The sequence below is a fragment of the Macrobrachium rosenbergii genome, chromosome 12 (assembly GCF_040412425.1).
Source record: "Macrobrachium rosenbergii isolate ZJJX-2024 chromosome 12, ASM4041242v1, whole genome shotgun sequence".
Taxonomy (NCBI): domain Eukaryota; kingdom Metazoa; phylum Arthropoda; class Malacostraca; order Decapoda; family Palaemonidae; genus Macrobrachium; species Macrobrachium rosenbergii.
This window is the reverse complement of record NC_089752.1, coordinates 79,570,089-79,592,475: the sequence shown is the minus strand read 5'-3', so window position 1 is coordinate 79,592,475 and position 22,387 is coordinate 79,570,089. Positions and strand designations below refer to the sequence as shown.

Here is a 22,387-nt window from a genome sequence, read left to right as displayed (position 1 = left end):
TTCATTTAGTAAGGGTTTTCAACAAAAATGTGTGGTATGGAACATTTTATAACCTAAAAGTCGAGGTTTAAAAAAACTGGCATATTCCATCCAATAGATGCTCCCAAACCAGTGAATTCAACGCAGATGGCGGCCATTTTAAAAATAGCCGCCATCTTGGATTTTCAGGTACAGCGCCCTTTTCTAAGAGCGTAGTCTTAGGAATGTTTGTGCCCAAATTTCATGCTTGTTTCACTATCTGAACGATTTTTACAGCAATCTGCTGCACTATAAGAGGTGTGATGCCTGTAAGAGAATTCAGAGTATAAATTAACGTTATTTTACAGAACTTGATATGTCATATGCTGCGTGAAGCCAATTAAATCATGGCTCAATGTGAATGAGTTGCATATTTGTAGCTTATTCAATAATCTGATGGGCTTCAGACCTTCCAACATTTCATTGAAGAACAAGACTGCGGGCCAGCAGTAAAATTCATACATATTGAAAAGAAATTTAATTGTCTACGTTTAGCAGATGCCATGTGAATATTTACACAAGAACCTAATTAATTCTCAAATTCAGTTCGATTCTATGTTACCTTCGACATGAAGAATCGAAGCTGTTCTCTAGCAACAGTACGAGAAGAGGAGAGCGGTTAGGAGGAAAGACTGCCCAAAAGCATAGTTTAACTGGCAAATATTGAAAGTTGTGTAGAAAAATAAATAATGTTGTTCCACTTCTTCAAAGAGACCATTTCAAACTTTTTTTCATTTCATTCACACAAGATGTCTGGAGCTATTTGGTAATTCAATTTATGGCATCTTTACTTCTGTTGATGTTAACTTGAGAGTAGAAGAAAATCCTGCTAAAATAATTTAATCAATTTAAATTACTAAAGAGAATTCACTTGACCATGAATTTTACGAATTCTGAACAATTACTGATTTGGTTTGACTGATTTGATTTGAATGAATGAAATTCAGGCAGTCAAGCCCAGCACTGGGGTACTTTGGCCACTTTCGGTCACTCAGCGATGAAGATGGCGACAAGAGGAAGTAGAGTGCTGAGAAAGCAATATAAAGAGATCCAGAAAAAAAGACATGAAGCACAAGGACATAAACGTGGAACTAGAAGGTTCCACATAGTTGCACTAATACGTAATTGAGATATAGACAGCAGGGCTGAAGGAAGGAAGCAGCAATGGAGTCAAGTAAACTGGGTAAAATGTTGGTGCCTACAGTGCACCACATGAGTGGCACTGCCCCTCTACGGAGATAATGAATTTGATAAACACATTAATTTGTCATAAGAAATCTAGATTGTCCAGAGCAAACACAGTCTGTTGTAAGTTTAACTGAATATCAGATACAATATTCAGTGATTTCAAAGAGCACGTTAGCAAGTAGAACGTAGAAGGAAGGAAATGTTAACATACAGCACGACAAAAACAATCAGCGATTTCTGTATGTATGTTACTTCACCCTAGGATTATCATCTTATTCTTGGTGCAACAAATATTTAATTCACATCGACAAGTCGCCATTAAAGAATACAATATTAACAAATGAACAGTGAAATATATTATAAACGAAAATTCAAGTGACTAGCAAAGGCACTTTGGGGTTACAGGAAAGTTCAAGACGTATAGAGTCATAGTAGAGGACTGAGAGTTTAATTGGGGAACAATTATTTTGTTTTTAACTCTTGGTATTTCAGTGGCGTCGTAAATGGCCTGGCACAAAGCCTTATTAGCCAAAATTACTGATTTTGGACTTCAGTTTTTTCTCATTTCTCAAGTGATTAATTTTTAGTTGCAATTGAAACAATAAGTTCTGTCCTTTTTCCTGCATATAGCAATGCCTCCATCCTACTTCTTCCTCTAATTTACATCAACAGTGTACTTCAAGGGCATTACACAATCATAAGTTAAGTTCTACTCTTCTACAGATTATCTTCCTTTTCCGCCATAGGCCAGGTTACCCTTTCGCTCTCGAACTCACTTAATTATTTGGGAGGAAATTAATGCATATCTTCATAATTTTGCCTGATATATCCCTATACACCCATGATATACCATGGGTATATATATCTTCAAACCATACAAAGTGCTATCCTGTTGTTCTTATGTCTGCCTTAGACAATCTATCATGTAAAATGCTGTTCAGTGATCATTTTCTCTTTCTCATTGTCAATATGATACATTTATATCAAGAAGAAAAAGTGATATGCCATCCTAATTTACTCGTACTTAGTTGTCTTCCCAAAAACTTTATTTCTTCGATCTTAGTGTTTCAGTGGCATCTTAAACGGTCTGTTATAATGTCTTGTCAACGAAAGAATTTGTGTATAGCTCTGAGTTTTTTTTTTTTTTTTTAGTGAACAATCATCATTTCAAATTAAAACTATGACATCTGTCCCTTTGCCTGCGACGAGTAGTGCCTTTCAGTAATATAACCTACTTCTTACTCCTCTTCCTGTTTTTCGTCAGTGGTGTAATTTAATTGTCCTATTTAAACTTATTCATAAATTAACGTTTCATCCTTTACATCCCAAAGATCCGGAGTGAAAGTAGCAAACGTAAAGATTAACCGCTGAAACGATTACTGCAGGATATTCACTTCTAATCACTAATTACCTGCCTTTTCTCTGTATTTCTTATACCATTGCGAGACTCATTCTCAGATTTGGTTGTACCATTACTGAAGGAGAAAAGTCCATATATATATATATTCATTTAGTGAATATATATATATATATATATATATATATATATATATATATATATATATATATATATATATATATATATATATATATATTGTATATATATATGTATATTGTGTATAGAATGAATTTAATTACAAAAGAGAAAAATTGAATTAAAAACAGACTTATTGTAATGTTTCAATAAACTTTATTTGTATTGCCTCCAGTACCATAATAACGACCTCTTATTCTGGTCAGCCATGTGGAGATTTAGTTTACATTTTATTCATGATGGTGGATGTGTTCACCATGATGGTAAATCTTCACATGGGAGTGATGGAAGTTGGTGACTTGTTCGAAGATGCGTTCATCCTCGACGTGGCGGTCGAATGGGTAACCATGAGGCCTCTTGTCTGGGTAGACTCCATTGGCACCATAGTGTATGAAGTCATCGTTTGTATGGAGATCTGCAATTGCAGCGTCAGCTGCACCATCAGTAACACAGACGAGGAGATCAAATTCCATGCCGTTGTGGTTACCCTTGGGCAGGAGGAAACGATTTGGCAGGCCAGTGGCGCTTTCATAGTCATGAAGATCCAGATCACCTCCACCTGACAGAGCAGCTTCAGTCTTCTCCATGAGTGTTTTGAAGCTGGGCACATCATGCACAGTGACTGAAGAGTCAGTGGATTTACGGACTATATTGTTGTTTCCAGGAGACACTGGTCAGAATAAAAGTACTGAATTAGTTCATTAAACTAATAGACTTAGAAAAACTACACTGCTCCTGTCATATGGTATTAAAACATTTAGGACTATAAACGATGGGTAGTCAACATTACCAAAAGCATAATACAAACATTTTTTTAATAAAACATTTAAAATTCAACCAAATTTAAACACACACATGCACACAAACACACACACACACACACACACATATTATATATATATATATATATATATATATATATATATATATATATATATATATATATATATATATATATATATATATATATATATATAAAGTATATATACTTATTTACATGTGTGTGTGTGTGTGTTTGTGCAAATAAGGGTGTTAGTAGGTATGGAAGTACAAGTAATATGAAACAAATGTTATATCTAGAATATTAGGACCTGTTATTTTAGTAATTCAACAGTAAATTACTTTGATATAGTTCCTTTGTTTCTTGTGATTGTAAATATATGCATATTGCTAGATATCAAAAATACTCACATTTGACCCAGAATTTGTCAAGCTCAACGGCGCCCCATCTGCCATCATCGAAGGAGAACTCTACACCGTTGTTGTCTGCATGAGGCCAAGCAAATATTCTAATCGTTGCCAAAGCTTCAGATCCCTTCTCATTTTTAATCTCAATTTTGTATGAGAACTCTTTATGGTCTAGACGGGGCACATATGTATCAATATCAACATCAGCTATCTCTTCCGTGTCATCTACAGCATTGAGTAAACTGTACTCAAAATCTTCAAAGTAAGTTTCCAGAGTTCCATCAATGGCAACGTTTGTAACAGAAACTCCTTTGAAATCTAAGTCATCAAAGGTGTAGCTAGGCAGGCTATCTTTGTGCTCCCTAAAGATGTTATCCATATATTTATGAAGTCGGAAGAAACCTGGATCTCGAGTGGCAGTTTCAAAGTGTTCCATGACACCTGGTGGCATGTTATATTTTCCATGGGGATCTGTCTGACGACCAAGCATGATATGGGCAGTGTTGTGGAGAGCTCCATAATACTGGGCATTGGGGCTGTACAAAGAAGACTCGATAACATCACCAAGAACATCAATGCCACGGTCATTCATAATATCAATGTGAGAACCATCTTCCTTGATAATATACCCATGAGCAATGGCATCTCGGATACGGCTGTCATAGATGATCATGTCTCTAACACGTGCAACACCATCAACGTCCTCGAAGTCAATGTCATCAGGACGAGAGGGGAAGGCTCCACCATATTTGTAGGAGGTATGAGGAGCAAATCCATCGTGAATAGGCTTATCCCACTGCAGTTCCTCAACGGGGTCCAAGAAGTTGGAAATTCTCTCAGCATCAAAGCGGACAGTGAGCTGATTATGTATCCAGTAGAAATTTTCTCCCTTGCGATCAAGCTTATGAGAATAAGAATCCTGCCACCAGAATGGGAATTCCAAATGCCAGAAAACGTGGTGGGTATTCATGCCAATGTCTTCTCCAAAGTAGGCTACACGTTGTTCCTTGTTCCTAGCTGTGCCTGTGAATGAGGATTTGATTTTGGTCGGTGTCTGTCTCATCTTAGCTGCATAGGCTTCTTGGATGACTTCAGTGTTGGTGAACATGTGAGGTGTGACTTCATAGAGTGGCGGAAGGACAACATGTTCAGCCAATGGATGGTGGATAACAGCAGCATAAATTGCATATACGAATTCTCCCTCGTTCATGCGGTCACGGAAATAGGCAGCATTTTTAACGGCCGTTTCCCAGTCCTTGCAATGCATGAAGACGTCGAAAAGCATAAGAGCTTCTTCGCGGTGTCTGTCGTTGAAGAGGGAGAACCAATGCTTTTGTTGCAGCAGACGGTGATCCTTGAGTTCTTTCATAAGGCGGTGGACAGCTTCTCCATTATCGGAGTAATGGGATTTGTCGGCCTCTGGATCAAAAGTTTTGGCATATTCTTTATGTTTTTCATCACGTAGCTTCTCATTGACTTTCCACAGGAGGAAGTTCACATCATGCTGCTTTTGAGCGTTGGAAGCATCTACACAGTTATGCAAGAGAAAAATAAAATAAAAGAATAAGTAATATTCTATACATATCCTTGAATAATTTTATTTGGATATTAAAAGGATATTTTTAATGTGTAATCATTATTGTTAAAGGTATTTAAACAATTAATCCATACAGATCAAATAATACATAAAGAGAATCTTATTTTTCTCATGAATGTGTTTAGAATGTATTTTTATCGTTAAGAGAAAAAGAAGCAATCATAAATATTCATCATATGATCTATATCATATATGTAATTTCCTTGTAAATATTGTTTAAAATAATTCTTCCTAACTTAGTTAAAATGACAAAATAGACAATATTACAATAGTATGTAAAAATTTTGTTATATGTACATAATTAATCCATGAAAATTTGTTCGAAATCCATTTTTTGACTGATAAAATCAGGATTTACATATGTGAGTTTTCAGTAAAATTAATTGAAACCTAGGTTTCTAAGAATTTCACTGTCATTATGTAAAATTAGTTTTAATTGGAAAACTGAATATTCCTCTTAACTTTCTTTATAGCTCAAAACAAGTATATACAAAATTCGTTCTCTTGATAATGTCTATTAAATTTGACTCCTTTAACATTTGTTTGATGCCACTGTATTTGGAAATTAAAAATGTTCATAAGTTTTAGTTATGTAAAACTTCCAGCGCCTGAAACTTCATAACCATTACTCAAACATATAAAGACTAATTCTTTGAATCTAGTTCTTTTCAAACATGTTTGCTGTGAAATAAATGATTTTCCTTATAATGACAAAATAGATTTTATCTTAGTGGAAAATGAAGTAAACTGCAGAATAAAAGTAAAGAATCAAACTTCAGAATGTGAATGAAGTGAATGTCGCTTACATATCCTTACTTTAAGTTTAAAAGACAAAAGATGCCGGAATAAAAAGAATTACTTTCAAATAATACCAAAACAGTTTCATTTTCGTTAGTTCAACATACTCTTAATTTCATTTCAAAGATGACGCTGTATAGTGAATTACAAATTCTAACAAGTGGTAGAATTACTTCCGAATTTAGATACAATTACTAACGATTACAGAACTCTGTGACCTTCTGAGCTGTACGTGCGAGATGTTCATTTAGAACACAACTTTAATGTTATTAAAGTGCATCAACTTGAAATAGTGTTATACTCACCTGCAGAAGTTAAACGGAATATATAGGGCAGCGCCTGCCACGGCAAGACCAGGAGGAGAGTCGACTTCATGATGACTGAGCACGACGGTGAATGTTAGCCCATTTTTCATATGGGGTAAGGCCTTTATATACCAAACTTTGACGGGGGTCGTACCTCCCGTTCCCCCAACAAGGATTGCAACACTCGTTTGGACTCTGCTCTTGCGAACGGGGTTATGTTTTTTACAAGATGTTGGAGTGGCTTTGTTTGTGTGTTTAAAAAAAACATAGCAGTATCATCCTGTAGATGATAGCATTGGAGGTAACGAGATAACATTTAACCCGACCAGCCATAGCATGTATATATCTATCTATGAAGTCCGAGTTTGTTTGTACACACACACACACACATCACACACTATAACATTATATATATATATATATATATATATATATATATATATATATATATATATATATATATATATATATATATATATATATATATGTATGTATATATATGCTTTGGATTATAAGAGTTCCTAACGATATTCCATTCTCCTCTTAATGTCATAGTCGAACCATTCCACTTTCAATACTTGTGTGTTATGTTCGAAGAAAATAAGGGCAATTTCATGAAGTGGGTATTAAAAATTTTGTTGATGAATCTAGTGTTTTTTTCCAAATAAATATTGACCTTACTGTTTTTTATGCTAACTTGATTATTTTAAATATACCGTTACACTCCAGTTTATTAAGAATTTTTGGTCATCGTCAGGAAGTTGAAATTTAGTGTATGCATTCCTGCTGAGTGAGTAAGCTCATGAATTTTTTTTTATTAGATTAAAAGTTTTATTGTTAATATTTCTTCTTTGTTTACCTCATTTTTTCCTCTATTATGTCTCATTACATTCTTCTTTACTTTAGTATTTCTTTTGCTTTATTTTGTTGTTTTGTTGCCTTTGGCCTGTCACATGGTATATAGGATTGTGACTTAGCCAATTGTAATGAACTTTTAAAGATTTCCGTCGTTTTGTATTCTCTCACTGCTAAAAAGTTAATTATTTCAAAATTATATAAATAACTATTACAATCAAAGTGCAATTCAAAAAAAATTCAAAGCTATAAAAATATGGCAATTAAACCATAATAGAATTGCAGATGCCCAAACGAAATAATACGCAAATCTCACCCTTGAAATAAAATTCAGATAACTATTTTTGTGAATTCATGAATACTTATCGAAAAGCCCTAATGGCTCCACTGTAATTCCGGTTATATTATGCAGTTTGAATAATAAAAGCATATTCATCGGTATCGAATATAATGACAACTGAAGAGTTGGGCGAGAATAGATGAAATCTGTATTTAGAGTTACTAATTAGAATATTCAAATGAATATTCATGTCTTGTTAGATTATATTACCCTTAATCACTTATGCAATTGAACTGAAATCCTCACCTTACAAAGAAACTTTTATCTTCAATTTTGTTCATTAGCAAGGCTCCTCTTTCGTTCATTTTCTCTGCAGTTCTAAGTCGTGGTCATTTCCCCCTATAAGGAAAGTCTAACTCTACTTCTCTTATATAAAGAAACTTGGGTTATCCATTAATATTTTGTAGAAAAGAGCAAATTTTAGTTAGTATAATGACATATGGTGGGTGTTTCAAAATTAGAGCAGCCCCCCCCCCCTCCAGAGAACAAATGGAAAGTTATGAAATTTTCTGCTATAGCCTATCTCCAAGTACATTATTTTAAGTTTCTATAAAGCTATTTTTTTTATTTTACATTTCTTTTATTTTCAGACTGAGTGACGGAGTTAGATACAGCCATGGCTAACAACTCGGAAGAAATCAGATGGATTGATCGATATATAACCTTCAGAGAGGCCAGGGATGCTGGTATATCCTTCATTTCACGTTCCTGGATAGCTAAATACATTAAAAGAGATGAATCCTTTTTTAAAAGAAACTGGAACAAAAATCCATATGACTGTCATCACAAAAGAGTTAATCTTGGAAGGTCTCAAGTCCTTTGTCAGGAGTCAAAAGACATCATAGCTGAGGCAGTGGGTAGACCAAGAAAGTATAAATTGGCGCTTGAACTAGAAACAAAAAAGGGGAAAGAAGAGAAGATATAGTGCTGTATATCATGAGTTGAAAAAATCAGGTTTCAAGCCATTTCATGTTATCAGCAAGCCCAACATCACTCAGCAACAGAGAGAAGACTGTGCATGGTTTTGTGGTTCATTTCTTAAAGATTGGGATGAATCTGACTTTCTCCATGTTGCCGCATCAGATGAATTCTTCATTTACACAGTCAGGAAGCCAAATCATAAAAATGACATCATTTGGACTGCAAAGTTGGATGATATTAGCGATGATGTGCGCTATCGCCAAGATGTGAAATTTCCTAAATGTCTGGGAATTTTTCTGTTTCACGGCCAAACGGTTAATGTGGATCGTCAAAGAAAAAGGACAGTCATGGAATGGCGAATACTTCAGAGAAACTGTGCTTACTGGTGGAGTATTTCCTTTCCTCAATGATCCTGAAAATTATCTGTTGAAGAAGTCACATTTTTGCAAGATAAGGCACCATGTTTCAAGGGTGCTTCGAAACAGTGGTATCGATTTCTTCTTGTCATATGAATTTCCAGGTAGCTCCCCTGACCTTAGTGTGTGTGAAAACGTTGGTAGTATCTTAAAGGATTGTGTTGAAGCGCGCACAGTGAACTATGATGGTATACCAAGCCTCGACGACTTGCGAAGAGAGGTGACCGAAGTGCTCAGGGAAATGGAGTTTGAGTCTCAGCTTTTTTGCAATTTGCTGAAATCATACCTCTGAAGAATGCAGGCTGTGGTACAGGCAGATGAAGGCCACACAGAATATTAATACTCAGAGAGAGACTTGAATAAATACCTGTTCTAAATTACTTTTGTTTTTGGCCATATCAATTTTAGTTTATGCTTTAGAGGGGGTGCTCTAATTTCATATACACATACACATATGTATATATATATATATATATATATATATATATATATATATATATATATATATATATATATGTATATATATATGCATATATATATATATATATATATATATATATATATATATATATATATATATATATATATATATATATATATATATATATATATATATATATATATATATAGTGTAAGTGTGTGTGTAGATATGATACATATATAGATAGATAGACAGATGGAGAGAGAGAGAGAAAGAGAAAAGAATTGTTAGATTAGTAGACTGATATATTCAAATACCCCCCGTTGCATAGTTACGGGTTACTGCTAAAAAATAATATATCATTAGATATACTAATAATCAAAAAGTTCTGGCACATTAACCCTTTTACTGAAAAATCAAGAATGATTCTGCCATGTTGAAAATCCTACCCCTGTGCAGAAAATTCATTTGCATTTTTCAGTTCATTTTTATAGGGACACCTTTCACAGAATTTGTTGGCTCTTGCTGCCTGAAGTACATTGCCTAACGATACTTCAACACCTTATGCCTACGTTGCAGTGGCCCAAGTGCCATTTCCTTTTCCAAACAATTGCATGCGTGGCCATCCCAAATTAAATTTTGATAATCTCTTGTGGATGTTAGACCTCACCTTAAGCATCAGCGACATTCTCACAAAGGAGTACAAACCCTTCACAAAAATAGAGAAAAATATGGCGATGAAGTCGAACCAACTGGCCCAGTGGGTTCAAGGGCAGGTCGCTTCTGCTAGGAAGGAGAAAGAAGAAAGGGAAGAAGGAAAGAAAAGAAAAGGAGTGTCATGAGAGAAAGTAAAGGGAAGAAAAGCAGTGACAGCATGACCAGCAGTAATGGAAGCTGAAATCGAATAAACCAAGCAAGCCAGTGACTTGGAACCGAGCTGACAATCCATCCCTGGTCTGCACCTCTTCCATTATCTCAAGTATCCACCACTTCATGCCCAATTGAATAACGCAGACCAGAGGCGTGGTTAGAATAGGTGAAAACCCTCTTCTCTGAGTAAAATCCAACGGACACTGAGAAGTCCACATTCCTAACAAAACACGAGGCCAGAAGTGGGCAGGATGCCCTTAACTCATAGTAGAATGGCTACAAGGGAAACCTTGAGGTGGTGGGAAAAGCAGTAACAACAACATTCAAAATAATGCCAGAATGCTGAAGGCAGAGATGGCGTGACCTTCCCAAGGAGTTATGTCAAACCTGGTCCAGCTGGACCTACAAAAAGTCCCGAGCCTTGTGGTGGTGGATTGACACCTTGGAGTGCAAGAAATTTGAGGACTTACTGAATCGAATCCAACTTAAGGACTTCCTCAATTACGCCCCCGGCCCCTTGGCTGTACACCTCGAGAAGCAGCCAAGACTCTTCGCAGAGTGCTGTTGGATGGCCATTGCCTACAAGACATACCACCTGTCCACCTGCCATAAGCACATAGTCCCCTCTGCGCCAACCTACTCCTAAGGCCTGTTGAGAAACAACTCAGCATCCTCTCCACCTGTGTGCACTTATTGTCATAAGCTAGGGCACCTGGAAGCCCAGTGCAAAGCAAAGGGGGAGCCCTTCCGAAGCTCTCTCCAAATCGAGCCCACCACGTAACCCTATGGTCACAGCTTCACAACGAGATTTCAGCAAGACACTGCCAGGCATGCAATGCATATGGGCACACTTCAAACTATAGGAAGTGCCCTGCAAAAACATTTGCATCCATTGTCGCCATGGCAGTAACTCACAGCTCTTCTGTAGGACCCCTAGCTGTGGGGTCTATCTTTGTTGCACCTCCCAGAGGTCGTTATCATGCTCAAAAGGCCTCCGCTTTCAAAGACACTGGCACCCAAATCTCCCTCATAAGTCGAGACAAGGTCCTCACTGGGGCCACCATTGAACCTAACAAACCTGCAACCAAAGAGGTATCAACAAGTGTAGGCTAATGCTCCCTTCTGTCCAATTAAGGTCCACCACACCCCACAAAAGTAGGATCAGCATTTTGGGAGTAGCCAAACACATTCCTGAAGACAATGATCTCCTCCCAGGACAGGACCCCCAATCTTGGCCCTTCTTTGTGCCTTACCTTGGTCCTGACCCCTCTATTCCTCTGTTAGGTGCTGCAGTTCAGTTATGCTCAGGCGTCGAGCCTCAGCCAGTTTCTAATCCTGGCTCCCTTCAAGACTGACCTGAGTGTAAATCTGGCACTCTTGGCCCCTATGGCACCCTCTTGTATTCTCCAGTTTCAGTGCTAGAGAACTCCTTCAATATCCCTTCAGGAGATGCAAATCCACCTCCCATCTTGACCACCGGCCTGGCACTGCAACCAGTGAATGGCTGAGAGGCGGCAAGTACCATGTCTCTTCAAGATTCCCTGTCAGTGTGGGGAAGCTTGTCCACCAGCATGACCTCAAAACGCATGCCTGAGCCAGACGTTGTTATAGCAACCTGTGAACCTCTTGCATCGGCAGCCGCCTATTCTCCTCAATCCAAATCCCATAAGACAAGACTCTGGAGGACAACTCCCAATAAAAGTTCCTTTCTCAGCTTGTAGCTGGTGTGAAGGAAATACAACTTAAGCTGGAGAAAGTTGTTGGGATTGGGACCAGTGCTGTCCAGGCTGTTGCAGCAGCCGAGGCAGTAGTTAGCTTAGTGTCTGCTCTGCCAGCTGATGTAGCGTCTACAGCACTTCCAGGCCGACATCCCAACGGTGCCGCTCAAGGGCTCAGAGTCGGACTTGGTCAATACCTCTCCACCTCCTTTGGAGACACCCTTGACTGTTCCACTTAGGGAGCCCAAGTGAAAAGCTCGGAAGAAAACCAAAAGGATTGAGCATAGACAGTGGAGAAAATCCAGGTAGTTAACAGAGCCAATGAGCTCCTCCAGCACTAGTGGCACGGTACATTGCCAATTTAATAGGACATTTCTGGCACCTTACCCAGAGAAGGATGCCTAGGTTGTCTCTTAGCCTCTAGCCTAATCAGGACTTGTCCCTATGAATTATTAATTTTATAATCTTTGTAATTAGCTAAGACTGTCCTCCAGCACATTCAAAGAACATGTCTAGCTCCCTGTTATTACTTTGGATACCATTTTGTACTTTAATTTCAAAATATGTAACCTGTCTGGCTAGTACAGTTGGTTACATGTTGGTCTTCTTAGTACCAGGGTCCAGCGTTCACTCCCTGTGAAGGATTGGATGGTGAGAGTGTCTACTGAATGGTTACTGGCATGATTGATAACATGGTGGGGGTTGGGGTTACCCAGATGATGTCCACCCAAGTGGCAACTGCCTGTGGGAGGACTGAAACCAACAACTTTAACTTTAACTTTAACTTTAACTTTTACCAAAGCAGGACCTTCATGTGTTTATGCTGCATTAAAAGTTAATTGCACTTTATTTTGAATTTTAAGCTTTTAGTTATTTGTTTCACCTGCTTAATTAGCTTATCAGATATATTGCTGTTACCACTGCATGTAATTAATGTAAAGTATTAGAAGTGGCCATTTATTTATGCAGAATTAATATTTAATTGCTGAGACTTAAGGAGGATACTCTCAATTTAGAGTGACAGCATACTTTCCATCCTGTCAGGGGTGGAATATCTGCTTAATGGCGATATGTTATAAAGCCAGGCCTGCTGTCCCTCTAATTAAAATACGTGTAAATTAAAGAACCAAATTAAACCACATAGAATGGTGGTAGTCTAGCAGAGTGACCCAGACAAACATCTGTCTTTTGTCTTCTCCCTCCTCAGGAAATTCCTACCTTTGTTAACACCCCTCTTAAAGACCCACACGTTAAGCTATCCTTGCAAATACTCAGGCCAAAATACTTCTTTTGAGATCATGCTAGTCCGGACCAAACAAAATCAGAAGAATCCAGTTTGGGCAACCTGAGCTGATGATGAATGAGGCCCTTGAACGAAGTGAAGGGCAGACGCTGGCAAACTGCTAGAAAGAACACATCTGTAGTGTAAAATCAAAGAATTTTTATGTATAGGTTTTTAAAAATATAAATACAGTATACAAATTATAGAGTAAAACTTTCACAAATTCACTTCGTTTCCAAAAATTTTCAGAATATTATAGAGAGTTCTATTCATTTTATTCGACTAAACTTGGACCTTAGTGGTATTGGGAATGGCACTATTCATCTCAGCGACCACGAAAATTATGGATTCGTCACTAATCTCAGTCATTTTTTACATTTTATTTTTCACCCTTTCTCACTCCCCTTTCCTACTGGGGCTGAACTTAGACTTCAAGGGCATCAAGAGTGTCGCTATTCATCTCAGCAGTCTTGATAACAGTGGATTAGACACAATATCTGTCGTTTTCAGTATCAAGTTTGGCTGAAATTGCTCTATGCGTTTCAAAGTTATGCTGAACATACACACATAAATACATGCATCCATTTATATAAATATAGATAGATAAGTAGCTAACATACCCTTCTATTCCTCATTCCCTTTGGTGCCCTTTCGTGCTGGTAATGTCTTTCCCCCACAGTATTCTTTTCCAGATAGTAAGTGGGAGAAAGACAGTTATGTCAAAATCATTTGTATTTTATTACTATCCACCGAAGTTTCGGAACCACTATTGTCCTTTTTTAAAGGCTAAAACGACCCAACCCAAAAATTTAAACATTAAAACAACTCAGACAAAAATAAAAAAATTAATGCAAATAGTCATTAAAGAATACAAAATTAATAAATGTACATTGAAATACATAAACAAAAATTCAAGTGACTAGCAAAGGCACTTTGGAGTTACAGGAAAGTTCAAGGCATGTATTGAGTCATAGCAGAGGACTGAGAGTTTCATTGGGGAACAATTATTCAAGAACTACTAGGAGATGGTTGTTCAAGGCTCAACAAAATATCTCAAAATCATCAAATTATATTTTATATTTACATTTACATACATTATCTTGTTTGTCCGAGAAATCCTCGTTCGATATTAACCCTGTTCTGTAACCAACACCACGATGTGAATCTATTCCCGCCTTCAGGAACCTTCATGTGCAACAGACATATGTCCCCAGGTCATTCTATGGAAGTAAATTTGTTTATTACAAAAAGGGTAATCCACTCAGGAACTTTAGGAACTTTGTTTTTTAACTCTTGATATTCCAGTGGCATCATAAATGGCCTGGCACAAAGCCTTATTAGCCAAAATTATTGATTTTGGAGTAGAGTTTTTTTCTCATTTCTCAAATGATTAATTTTCAGTAGTAATTCAAACAATAACTTCTGTCCTTTTTCCTGCCTATAGCAATACGTTTCAGTGATTTAGCCTCCATCCTACTCCTTTTTTTAGTTTTCATCAATAGTGTACTTCAAGGGCCTTACTCAATCATAAGTTAGTATTTCTATTCTTCTATAGATTATCATCCTTTTCCTTCATAGCCCAGGTTACCCCTTTGCTCTCGAAGTCAGTCAATCTTGTGGGAGAAAATTAATGTACATCTTGATAATGCCGCCTGATATATCCTGCTATACGCACGATATACCCTGGATATATATCTGTCCAAACCATGCTAAGTGCCATCCTATTGTTCTTACGTCTACCATAGAGAATTTATTACGTAAAATGATATTCAGTTATCATTTCCTCTTTCTCGTCGTCAATATGGTACATTTTTGTCATGAAAATAAAAGTGATATACTATTCTAATTTACTCGTACCTGGTCCTCTTCCCATGAACTTTATTTCTTCGAACTTAGGATTTCAGTTGCATCTTAAACCGTCTGGGTAAAGCCTTGTCAACCAAAGGCCGTCGTTATAGCTCTGAGTTTTTCTATTATTTTAGTGAGCAATTTTCAGTTGAAATTAAAACTGAGGTCTGTCCATTTCCCTGCCTCTAGTAGTGCCTTTCAGTAATATAACCTCCTTCCCACTCCTCGTCAATGCAATGGTGTAATTCAAGAGTCCTGTTCCTTACTCCTTCATAAATTAAAGTTTCTTCCTTTATGAAGGTTACATAAACCTCGAGGGCTTGACATCTCATACATCCGGAGTGAAAGTAGCAAACTTAGAAACGTTAACCAGCTCACTAATTACCTTTTTTCTGTATTTCTGGACCATTTCCTCTCATTCTCAGATTTGTTGTACACATAATTACCTGAGAACACCTTTCATCTGTATTTTTAGTACCATTTACTAGGCTCCTTCTCAGATTTAGTATGTATATATACAGAAGGAGAAAAGTTTATCAAATATATATATATATATATATATATATATATATATATATATATATATATATATATATATATATATATATATATATATATATATATATATATATATATATATATATATATATATATATATATAATGTGTTCAGAATGAGTTTAATTGCATAATAGAAAAAGTGAATTAAAAACTGACTTATTGTGATGTTGCATAAACTTTATTTGTATCGCCTCCAGTACCATAATAATAATCTCTAATTCTGAGTAGCCATGTGGAGAATTAGTTTACAGTTTATTAATGATGGTGGATGTGTTCACCATGATGGTAAATCTTCACATGGGAGTGATGGAAGTTGGTGACTTGTTCGAAGATGCGTTCATCCTCGACGTGGCGGTCGAATGGGTAACCATGAGGCCTCTTGTCTGGGTAGACTCCATTGGCACCATAGTGTATGAAGTCATCGTTTGTATGGAGATCTGCAATTGCAGCGTCAGCTGCACCATCAGTAACGCAGACGAGGAGATCAAAGTCCATGCCGTTGTGGTTACCCTTGGGCAGGAGGAAACGATTTGGCAGGCCAGTGGCGCTTTCATAGTCATGAAGGTCCAGATCACCTCCACCTGACAGAGCAGCTTCAGTCTTCTCCATGAGTGTTTTGAAGCTGGGCACATCATGCACAGTGACTGAGGAGTCAGTGGATTTACGGACTATGGTGTTGGTTCCAGGAGACACTGGTCAGAATAAAAGTAATGAATTAGTTCATTAAACTAATAGACTTAGAAAAAGTATACTGCTTCTGTCATATAGTATTATAACATTTAGGACCGTAAACAATGGGTTGACAACAATCCCATAAGCATAATAAAAACATTTTTTTTAGATTTAACCAGATTGTCACACACACACATATATATATACATATGTATATATATGTATACATACATATATATATATATATATATGTGTGTGTGTGTGTGTGTGTGTGTGTGTGTGTGTGTGTGTGTGCATGTGAGTGTGAGTAGGTATGGAAGTATAAGTAATATGAAACATATGTTGTAATTAAAATAGTAGGACCTGTTATTTTAGTAATGCCAAAGTAAATTTCTTTGATATAGTCCCTTTATTTCTTGTGATTGTAAATATATGCTCATTGCTAAATATCAAAAATACTCACATTTGACCCAGAATTTGTCGAGCTCAACGGCTCCCCATCTGCCATCATCGAAGGAGAACTTTACACCGTTGTTGTCTGCATGAGGCCAAGCAAATATTCTAATCGTTGCCAAAGCTTCAGATCCCTTCTCATTTTTAATGTCAATGTTGTATGAGAACTCTTTATGGTCTAAACGGGGCACATATGTATCAATATCAACATCAGCTATCTCTTCCGTGTCATCTACAGCGTTGAGTAAACTGTACTCAAAATCTTCAAAGTAAGTTTCCAGAGTTCCATCAATGGCAACGTTTGTAACAGAAACTCCTTTGAAATCTAAGTCATCAAAGGTGTAGCTAGGCAGGCTATCTTTGTGCTCCCTAAAGATGTTATCCATATATTTATGAAGTCGGAAGAAACCAGGATCTCGAGTGGCAGTTTCAAAGTGTTCCATGACACCTGGTGGCATGTTATATTTTCCATGGGGATCTGTCTGACGACCAAGCATGATATGGGCAGTGTTGTGGAGAGCTCCATAATACTGGGCATTGGGGCTGTACAAAGAAGACTCGATAACATCACCAAGAACATCAATGCCATGGTCATTCATAATATCAATGTGAGAACCATCTTCCTTGATAATATACCCATGAGCAATGGCATCTCGGATACGGCTGTCAATGATGATCATGTCTCTAACACGTGCAACACCATCAACGTCCTCGAAGTCAATGTCATCAGGACGAGAGGGGAAGGCTCCACCATATTTGTAGGAGGTATGAGGAGCAAATCCATCGTGAATAGGTTTATCCCACTGCAGTTCCTCAACGGGGTCCAAGAAGTTGGAAATTCTCTCAGCATCAAAACGGACAGTGAGCTGATTATGTACCCAGTAGAAATTTTCTCCCTTGCGGTCAAGCTTATGAGAATAAGAATCCTTCCACCAGAATGGGAATTCCAAATGCCAGAAAACGTGGTGGGTATTCATGCCAATGTCTTCTCCAAAGTAGGCTACACGTTGTTCCTTGTTCCTAGCTGTGCCTGTGAATGAGGATTTGATTTTGGTCGGTGTCTGTCTCATCTTAGCTGCATAGGCTTCTTGGATGACTTCAGTGTTGGTGAACATGTGAGGTGTGACTTCATAGAGTGGAGGAAGGACAACATGTTCAGCCAGTGGATGGTGGATAACAGCAGCATAAATTGCATACACGAATTCTCCCTCGTTCATGCGCTCACGGAAATAAGCAGCATTTTTGACGGCGGTTTCCCAGTCCTTGCAATGCATCAAGACGTCGAAGAGCATAAGAGCTTCTTCGCGGTGTCTGTCGTTGAAGAGGGAGAACCAATGCTTTTGTTCCAGCAGACGGTTATCCTTGAGTTCTTTCACAAGGCGGTGGACAGCTTCTCCATTATCGGAGTAATGGGATTTGTCGGCCTCTGGATCAAAGGTTTTAGCATAGCCTTTATGGGTTTCATCGCGTAGGTGCTCATTCACTTTCCATAGGAGAAAGTTCACATCATGCTGCTTTTGAGCGTTGGAAGCATCTACACAGTTATGCAAGAGAGAAAATAATGAGAATCAGTACTGATGTTTAAGGGCGTCTTGTTTCTGTGTTTTGACATTTGTAATATTAACCTAAGTTTTATGTTTTTCCTTCAAAACTTTTTTGAATTTTAAATTATTTTTTTACTAATGTGTAATCATTATATTGCTATAGGTACTTAAACAATTAATCCACAAGATTAAATAAGACATAAAGTGAATATCTCTTTTCCGTGAGTGTGTTTAGAAAGTATTTTTTATCGTTAAGGAAAAGAGAAGACATCTTACATACAGTATTTATCGTATATAGGGATACTTGTAATTTCCTTGTAAATTCCTAATAAAAATTTTGCCTCTTTAGTTAAACAAACAAACAAACAAAAACCGTTGTTTGGGAAAATTAAGTAAAAATGTTACTAACGTTATTAATTAATGATATTCGTAATATAAAATTCATGATTCACATAATTCTTTAAAAGAATAAGGGAAATTTGGTTTTAAACGAATTTTGTGTTTTATATGGAAAACTACGAAAATTTCCCTAAATTTCTTCATAGCCAAGCATTTGTTCGAAATCCATTCTTTTGACTGATGCTTTTAACATCCGTTTGAAATAAGTCATTATATATGGAGATAAAAATGTTAATGAGTTTTCAATAAGTGGAAATTATTTACACTTTGACTCATGATATAACAAATAAAAATGGAACTTTGTAGTTGGATTTAATTGTAAATATATTGACATGAACTATTGTCCTTATAATGAGAAAATATAATCGGTAACTCACAATCAGGTAGACTACAGAAACACTGGAAATAAAGTATCAGACTTAAGAATATAGAATGAAATTCATCTCCCTATCATATTCTATGTCCAAGAAAGACACAGTGAATTATTTCTTGCGGGAATCAAAACAAGAACTAATTTGGGAAATCCCTTCATGAATTTTACCTCGGAGATGATAATGTGTATTAAATTTGAAATATAACAAGTGCCTCAATGATCTCCTAATTTGAATACAATTACTAAGAATTATAGCACTCTTTGACCATCTACGCTTTACTTCCGAGATAGTCATTAAAATCAAAAGATGAATCTTACTAAAGTGTAATAAGTTTAAAAACAGTGTTCTACTCACCTGCAGAAGCAACAGAGAGCAGGGCAGCGCCTGCCACGGCCAAGAGGAGGAGAGTCGACTTCATGATGACTGAGCTCGACGATGATCGTCAGCAGAGGCCTTTATATACCAGACTGACAGGTGGTCTTACCTCCCGTTCCCCCCCGTGCTTGTAACATTCTTTTGGACTCTGCTCGTTCTAACGGGGTTCCAAGCGCAAAAAAAGCAAAGCATTATTATCAGTAGTTGATTGCTTTGGGAGTAACGAGATAACATTGACAGATTCACAAACCAAAGCACATTAAATATGTATATCTAATTTGTCAATAAATTAAAATCCCCTTTAATATCTTTATCGGCCTATTAACAATGTTATAAAAATTTTTTCCAATTACTTCTGAATCTGTGAAAGTGGGCTTTTGAGTTAAATGTCGAATTAGGTATGGTTTGTTTTATTTGCAAGATTGACGCTCTAGCATAGGAACATATTTTCGTCCAAATGGTGGACTGTATATATGGGAAAATAATATTAATTATCAGCTGAGTTACTTTACAATGACAATAAATCTTGCAATGATTTTACAATAAGAGTAGTTTGCAGATGGATAATAGAGAATATTCTAAAAGGTTACTAAATCATCGATTTAGCGGTAGGTATGCATACACGAACAAACACATACTCTTTCGCTCACAATCGTAAAAATTGGTGAAATTTGTATAATTTTATATTTTGATGTCATGCTGTCCGCAGTGTCTCATTCTCGTAAATGACACTGTAAGTACATTTTGTTTCTCAGCTTATTTTGTGTGTGTGTGTGTTTCAGAGATTTCGTTATATTTAAGGTGTTCTTATTTAATTTTCATAATTTGTACCCTTCTTGTAAAACTTCACTTGTTTGAACTAACGTTCAAAAGGAATAAACATTTTCTGTTGCTGTGTTGCCCATGGGCTACATGTATGGTGATTTGCTAAAACTTAGCAAGCTATTTCAGCTGATCTTAAGGGAACAAGAAAAATCAGAAAAACAGGATTTCGATGTCAAGAAAGTGGCATCGTTATGATGACGGAATACTAGATGGGGACAGAAGTCCAACATTTTTATGACCTTTACCTTTCTCTGAAAAAAAGCGGTGTCATATCTTAAAAATAACCATTCATTTTCTTGAAACTAATCTCATTATGTTTTGAAAGTATTTCACGAATCAGGACAAGTATACATCTCAGGAATTTGCAGCCCGTCATTTCATCAACACTTGATTGAAACTGTACTGCCACTTCACTTCCTAAATATTTCGGTTCTGTTTATTGATTAAGTACAGTAATCTAATGATAATACTTTTTTTACGTATTAGTATTTCATGTTTTCGATTTTGGCGCATAAGCATCTAACGCCACCATTCTTCTTTCGTAATTTATCCCACTGCGAATACTTCTATGGTGAAGAAAATAAGGAAGAATTCAAAAGTAGATGTCAAACATTTTATCAATTTATGGCATGTCTTATTCTAAGTTAATACTAACATTTTTGTTTTTACCGCTAACTTGGTCATCTTAAATATACTTTCATGCTTCCAGTGTGTAAAGTTTATGGTTTTCATGGAGAAGTTAAAATTCAAAGCTCAATGAGTCTCATTTTTCAATTTTATGGTTTTATTTTTTTTTTTATTATTTCTTCGATGTGTGCCCCATTTGTTTTCCTTTATTATTGCTCTTTTACAGATTTCTTTACTTTTGATTTTTTTTTTTTTTTTCTCCATTTGATGGGTTTGCAGCCTTTGGTTTTTGTCTGCTAAACAGTATTTTATCTTGGCTATTAATAACAAAAATAATTATTCCTTTTAAATACATTCTTTCTTTTCAAGATTTTCTTCTTTTTGTACTCCATCACTGCAGAAAAGTTACCGTCACTTTTTTTTTTATTTCTCAGAATAATGTAAACTATTAAAAGCACAATACCGGAACCGTTCAAACCTATCAAAGTCTGACAATTAAAACATAGGAAAGGAAGGAATAATTTTAACGCTCTCCAAATCTCACCCCTAAAATTAGAATTCAAATAACCATTTTTGTGAATTCATGAATGAATACTTATCGAAAATCCCTAATGACTCCGCCGGAATATCGGTTATATGAAACAGTTTCCACATTGAAAGCATATTCATCTGCATCGAATATAATGGTGATGGAAGAGTAGTGCGTGGCTAGATAAAATCAATATTTACTGTAGGCTATAAATCGCAATAACTTCATGCTGCAAAATGGGAGAAATTTCGAATGAAATTATTCATGGTTTGTTAAATCATATTATCCTCATTCATTAACAGAAATGAAGTCTTATCCTCATTCGGACGTTAACCTTTTAATATACTTTTATCGGGGCTTATTTAAGAAAACGGAGTTCAGATTTCCCATGTCTAATTTCAAATTCATTAACATTGCTTTTATATTGCTTTCAGTTTCGTTTCAGGTTTTTCTATTCAGATTCTGACAGTATTATACAGTATATGGCTTCATTTTTCTCTTTCAATTTATATTTCTTTTCATTTTAAAACAACTAGTAAAATCTAATTATAGTTAATAAATATAATTAAGCGTCTTTTTTTATTTCGACTTAAAAAAGGTTTAAGAGAATCAACAAAAGAAAGATATGGCTCTTCACTATAATTGATAAATAATTATTGATTTTCTTTACTGATACAGTATAAACGATTTGCAAGATATGACTTTTGTAATAACTAGTAAGTTGAAATTGT

The 22,387-nt window shown here is 36.3% G+C and overlaps 1 protein-coding gene across 2 annotated transcripts; it reads right to left on the bottom strand.

The window, feature by feature from the left end:
- Positions 1 to 2,873: 2,873 nt before the first annotated feature.
- Positions 2,874 to 19,822, bottom strand: LOC136844193 (hemocyanin subunit-like). Of its 2 annotated transcripts, none has more exons than XM_067113210.1 (3): positions 19,655 to 19,733; positions 3,932 to 5,455; positions 2,874 to 3,410 (listed from the first exon to the last, which is right to left on the bottom strand). In XM_067113210.1, the coding sequence occupies exons 1-3, from the start codon at positions 19,716 to 19,718 to the stop codon at positions 2,971 to 2,973; spliced, it is 2,028 nt and encodes a 675-aa protein (XP_066969311.1). In that variant the 5' UTR covers positions 19,719 to 19,733; the 3' UTR covers positions 2,874 to 2,970. The 2 variants fall into 2 exon arrangements, with proteins under 2 accessions (XP_066969311.1, XP_066969312.1); XM_067113211.1 differs by lacking the exons at positions 2,874 to 3,410; positions 3,932 to 5,455 and adding exons at positions 16,015 to 16,550; positions 16,994 to 18,517 and having other exon boundaries at positions 19,655 to 19,822.
- Between the last annotated feature and the right edge of the window lie 2,565 nt (positions 19,823 to 22,387).

What these genes read in the sequence shown, in the direction of transcription:
- LOC136844193 (XM_067113210.1), bottom strand. Translation starts at nt 19,718, where the DNA reads ATGAAGTCGACTCTCCTCCTCTTGGCCGTGGCAGGCGCTGCCCTGCTC. An exon ending in GCTCTCTGTTGCTTCTGCAG is followed by an intron (nt 5,456 to 19,654) that starts GTGAGTAGAACA and finishes ATAACTGTGTAG; the next exon opens with ATGCTTCCAACGCTCAAAAG. An exon ending in TGACAAATTCTGGGTCAAAT is followed by an intron (nt 3,411 to 3,931) that starts GTGAGTATTTTT and finishes TATTCTGACCAG; the next exon opens with TGTCTCCTGGAAACAACAAT.